Consider the following 5,717-nt stretch of genomic DNA (forward strand, 5'->3'; position numbering starts at 1 on the left):
CGGAGTCTAACGACACTCATTTACTCAGAAGTCCCTTTTTTATACCCCGTTGTCAGCAGAGGGCCATTCGCCAGGTCAATCAATCACAGGAGGTCAGTGCTTTGGCAGAAAAGAGCAACTCTCAGAGCAACTGCTGGATTGTGCAAATATCGGTGTCCAGTGGAGCTACGGAGGCACAGATAACCAGGGCACAGTCTAGACCAAGCAGGCATTTCACTAACAATCCTTAATGTCTTTTACATAAATATAATAAATGGGGTGAGTTGGCTCCCATTCGCTTGGGAAAGAGGAGGCAGTCCAGGGACTCGCCTGGTTCCCTCCGGGTAAGCTGCTTTTCAAGCTCACTTTAGCGACAAGTGGCCCAGAAGTGTCCAACACAGAGAAAGAGGACGTAATATATAACCGTTCCCCTTTTACATGGAGACGTTTCAGCAGGACTGAGCAGACGGACATTTGGTGGGGTTGTGACAAGTCACCCCCTAGCAACTGAAGATTAATTCCGTGTTTATGGGAGAGCTCCGGTACAAAAGCAAATGTGATTGCCACCCCTGAAAATCAGGTCTTAAAAGTAAAACGACAACAGGCTGCGACACAGACTAATAAACAGCCAGTGGTTTCGCACGCATTTCAGCAAGATGTTTGGAAGCGCTCGCTGGGACTTATTTTCCTTTGAGTTTCCTGAGGTTAGCAGTTCCCACCCCTGCCTGACACTTGGGTTCAAGTCAAGCTGGCAGGAAAATAATGGTGTCAGAAAGAGACTCTGATCTGACAGGGAGCAACCCCAAACCCATTAGCTGCCTGGAAGGAAGCTCAGCACTGAGTCTGCAATTTACTGACAAGATTTTTTCAATCTTTCCTCTGCATAAGAAAGCGTGGTGAGCAATTACGTACTGCAGCCTAGCATACATTAGGGCTAAATTTGAATAATCAGCCATTTTCGTTCAAAAGACTAGGCCAGGATGCTGGGAGTAGAGCAATAATGATTATTCCCCTGCAATACGTCATTTATTTAAAATAGACTGCCCACCACATGAAGGTGAACTGCAGCTAAGTAACCTCTCCAAAAGAGAGCAGATGTGTGACAGTGCGTAGCAAAGAATGAGTGACAAGAACATGGAGGAGGCAAGAGTTGTCATCTGCTCTAGTGGCAATGCTCCAGTCAAGAAAAAACAACAGAAAAAACCAAACACACAGTATTTGTGAGTGAAGAAGGGGTCTAAACCGCTGTCACAGACTTTGAACAAACATAAAGCAAATAATTATGAGCACATACTAAAGATATTCTTAAAAACTGTTCCTTTAAACCACCTTCCTTGCTATATCAGGCTGACTGAGGAGCAGCACAAGAGGTCTAAAATCAATGACTTGAGAGGTCTTTTCATTAGTTGCCTGGATTTTGAAATGCATGGTTTGCCTTTTCAAACTTACCACCAAAATTGTCAGAGCTACACAGCCTGTTCTCTGCAAAGGCTGAGCCTGATGTCATCACACTGCGGTGTGCAGAGCTTTGGATCTGAAAATACAACAGTATCTCTATTCTAATGTTTTATTTAAAAAAACAGTCTAAAAAAACACAGGAATAATAACACACAGGTTTTATGTTGATTTCCATTTTATTGTGATTTTTTTTTTTTTTTTAACTGTCTAGCTTTGAGCAGTATTCCCTCTTTCTTCTGGAGGTTTTTTACACATATTCTCAGCAAGCAACCATATTTTCTGTCCCGCAGCCATCCCAGAAACCAACCTGCAGGGAGCTGGGTGCTGGAAATGAGAACAGTGAACAATAGCTGTGGTCATCTGTGAACTTTCAGAAAGCAAAGGCATTTCTCGAGGAGCCTACCTGTGCCGCCTGACGCGCAGCAGAGCAGATGTCATGCCCTCTGGTAGGGCAGCGTTGCTTTGACAAGAGCAAGACAACGTCTGCGCTGAGCGCCTTTATCGCTTCAGCTTTTCCTCAAATGCCACAAATGCTTCTGGGAAGTCACTAATGCTCATGTTGGAGGGCATCAGGATAACTTTAAAGACGTGAAGTGGCTTTCAAAGCACTGCCCTGGGTCTACCGAGGGGACTGCGTTTGCCTTAGAGCCTCCACTGAGTTGCCGATTCTCAGAGGGATCAAGATTATTCATTTTATTGCAAATGTAGCCCTTCAGTATCCCACCATATGAAGGTTATTTTTTCCCAGACACTCTGATCTCACTGTGTGTTCCAAGCGTTCATTTAGCCAACAGAGGTACAAAATGCAGCAACAAAAGGTCATTGTGACTTTTTTTGATAAGCTGGAATAATGATTAAACTACAGTGCCGAGGATCCCTAAGAAACAGTTGTCTGCAGATTAGAAGTTTCATTAAGTAGAAATAACTCAAGCAGAAAAAAAAATATATGCATATGTGCTTATAGACGCAAGGTACACTGCATAGTTATTTCTTTCCATATGGATTATTAAGAAAAATGTAGCTGAACTACATTATTAACATACTCCGACTCAGGCTTTTACGTTGTTCTAATCAGCAGGATATCTGAAGGCATTTGTTAAGGAACATGTCTTTGCCGTGAATGTAAATTCATTATTATTGACACCAAATCCATTTGCTTTTCCACACCTGAAGCGTACGGTGCCTCAACACGGCGGGCAGCCTGGCCTTTAGAACTTGCCACACAGGCTTAGAAATGGAAAGAAATACAAAAACCTGCTGAGGGCCGTGGGGATACCTCCTTAAAAGTCAGATCTGATTCCAGGGTAACCGCTCGGAAAAGGATGCGCTGTGACATCCAGGGATGACAGGCTCCCCACAGTAGCCCTCTGGCCGGGCGCGCAGCGTTGAAGGAGTAAAGAAGTGGCTGCTCCAAGACGGTCGCTCAGTGTGAAGCAGCTCTTGCTGCTGGCACACTGTGCACAGCGCGTCCCGCCTTGTGCCGGGACAGAGAGCATTTTCAGCGCCTCTCTTCCACAGCATGGCCATAGACGACTGCGACGTATCTTTGTTCTCCAGGCTTGATATTCTGCCCAGCTTTTCCACCCAAAACCTATTTTATGGTGCTCAGGTCACAGCACTTGTTGTTCTCCATCCACAGACGCCCTCTCCGTTGTTCTCCTCCCCCAGGAAAACCTCTGTACATCCTTCATACCTTCACTGCTGCATGAAAGTGACGCTCCCCTTGCACGGAAAAGACGGGCAAACATCCTGTAGCCTACACACAGTTGGCAGCAAAGAGCTACTCTACACTTGAAAGCAATTGATGGTAATACAAATCTGTATCACCAGATTTGACCAGAGATCCAGAGGCCACCTTAACTGTTTGATATTGCCATTTTCTCAATCTTCTGTTTGTTCTGCCTTTTCCAAGACTACGTGGCTCTCGGCAATCACATACTTTGGTTGTGTAGCACCTAATGCCCTGAAACCAATGGCAGATTGTTTGAAGAAAGTATCCTCGCTAAGTTATGGTGAGTGTGGAAAACAACAGCAACGAGCTGTAGATATCAAAGTAGAGGCCCAGCTGCCAGAAAGGTTATTTCACCCTAAAACGCTTTGCCAGCTTTCAAATCCAGAGATCGTGGCCAGCTCGCAGGTGGGACAATCCCAAAAAAAGCTTAAAACAGCAGCAGCTCACGCAGCTGAAGTACAGAGAGGTGCCTACACACGGGAAGGCTCCTCCTAGACATCAGAGGTGCTCCTGACCTGAATAGCAATGGGTCTTGCTGAAGAGGGGAACAGCTTCCATTGCCACATTTAAACTTTCAACATCGTATTTATCTCAGCCATAACAAGTGAGAAGCTTCATGGAATTAAATCCATGGCAGTTTCTTGCCAGGTTTTGGTACAGACACGGGAACTGCGTGGTCAGAAGGTGGCCGGAGAACAGCCTTGGCAAGTTCTGATAGTGAGGGTATTAAATGGGGACTCAGACAAGAAGGAAAACATAATGTAATGAAAAAGGCCCTACACAGTCAAGAGTGCCAGAGGATACAGTAAACACCATTGAATTAGGAACATAAATAGTAGAACCGCTCAAGATAGCAGTTTGCCAAGTATTTGTGTTAAAGGTTTAAGACAAGTACTGGGTGGCAAGTTACACTCTGAAATTATGTATTTGGCACCTTGCAAAGTAAATCCCTTAAAGTGCCACTTGTCTGGAAAGTCAGTCAAGTCCTTGACAGGTATTTTAAACAACAATTCGAGTACATCCGACATTTCTGCTGAAAGTTTCGTGAAAGCTGAACATCTGAGTTTAAAAATTTGGTTGTCTGTGGTGTTTACTTTCCCGAGCCAATCGCCGCAGCCAGCCCCGGCTGCAGAACAGCACAGCTGGAGCGAGAGGTGAGGGGCTGGGGCATCGGGGCGATGGTTTGGGGCAGAATCGGAGGACATTTACAGCGTGGAGGAAGAGGCGAGAAGGAATGTTTGGGGGGGGGGGGAGGTTAGCAAGTGGGAGTGTGGGCGAGAGAGGGAGACTTGCGCTCTAAGTCGTCCTGACCGTAATCCCCATCACCAAACACTCATTCAGTTATCAAAAACATTTCAGAGCCCTTGAGATTAACGGCTGGTGCCATGTAAACAGAGCCTTATAATGGGAGGATGGAGCTACCAGCAGGTCAGTGCACCGCAGGAGAAGACCAAGGCGGGTCCCTGTCCCTTGCAGTCCCAGCGATCCCCAAACAAAGTCCCGGGATGGGCAACAGCCTGAAAGCCATAGTTGCTCTTGTGCCCTCTGACGAGTGCCAGAAGTACCTCCTGGAAGACCTAGAAGAGATGCCAGTGGATAAAATGGTGGATCTGAGTGGCAGGCAGCTGAGGCGGCTGCCTCTGCACATCTGCTCTTTTAGGGAACTGGTCAAGCTGTACCTGAGCGACAACAACCTCAACCATCTGCCCCCTGAGCTGGAGCAGCTGCAAAACCTGCAGATCCTGGCCCTGGACTTCAACAACTTCAAAGCACTGCCCCTGGTTGTGTGCACGCTGAAGCAGCTGTGCATCCTCTACCTGGGCAACAACCAGCTCTGCAGCCTGCCGCTCGAGCTCCGGCTCCTGCAGAACCTCAAGACCCTCTGGATCGAGTCCAACTGCCTGCAGTGCCTGCCCGAGGTGGTGTGCGAGCTCAGCCTCCTCAAGACCCTCCACGCCGGCTCCAATGCGCTGCGCGCGCTGCCCGCCCAGCTGCGGTGCCTGCAGGAGCTGCGCACCGTCTGGTTGTCGGGCAACCTGCTGTCCGAGTTCCCCCCCGTGCTCCTGGACATGCCTTTTCTGGAGGTGATCGACGTGGATCGCAACTCCATCAGGTTCTTCCCCAGCCTGGCCCACCTCCCTGGCTTGAAGCTGGTGATCTACGACCACAACCCCTGCAGAAACGCGCCCAAGGTGGCCAAAGGGGTGCGCAGGGTGGGGAGATGGTCGGACGAAGAGGAGACCCCCGAACCCCGCAAGCGATCCGGGGCGGTGACAGAAATCACGTTTGATGAAAAACCGTCGCCGCCTCCTGCTGCCAAACCCGAGCTGGAAGCCGAGCCCTGCTGACGCTCAGCCGCCCGCGCTGGCGAAGGCGCCGTGCACCCACACCACCACCCAACCTCTACTTCTCTCTTGCTTGCTGGTGGGCAGGAGCACCGCGCTGCCTGGACTGTCTTCAGGAGTAGATGCACCCTCTTCGGGCTAGGTGACAGCAAAACACTCTTGTACAGACACCCACTTCGCGCAGCACCCAGGACTTGCCCTAG

General features: G+C 48.7%; 1 protein-coding gene across 1 annotated transcript; it reads left to right on the top strand.

Annotated features, from left to right (window-relative positions):
- The first annotated feature begins 4,674 nt into the window (after positions 1-4,674).
- On the top strand, positions 4,675-5,517 carry LRRC10 (leucine rich repeat containing 10). Its single transcript, XM_009931572.1, has one exon. The coding sequence runs from the start codon at positions 4,675-4,677 to the stop codon at positions 5,515-5,517; it is 843 nt and encodes a 280-aa protein (XP_009929874.1).
- The last annotated feature ends 200 nt before the right edge of the window (positions 5,518-5,717 follow it).

The sequence above is a fragment of the Opisthocomus hoazin genome, chromosome 8, assembly GCF_030867145.1.
Source record: "Opisthocomus hoazin isolate bOpiHoa1 chromosome 8, bOpiHoa1.hap1, whole genome shotgun sequence".
In the NCBI taxonomy this organism is placed as follows: Eukaryota; Metazoa; Chordata; class Aves; order Opisthocomiformes; family Opisthocomidae; genus Opisthocomus; species Opisthocomus hoazin.

What these genes read in the sequence shown, in the direction of transcription:
- LRRC10 (XM_009931572.1), top strand. Translation starts at nt 4,675, where the DNA reads ATGGGCAACAGCCTGAAAGCCATAGTTGCTCTTGTGCCCTCTGACGAG.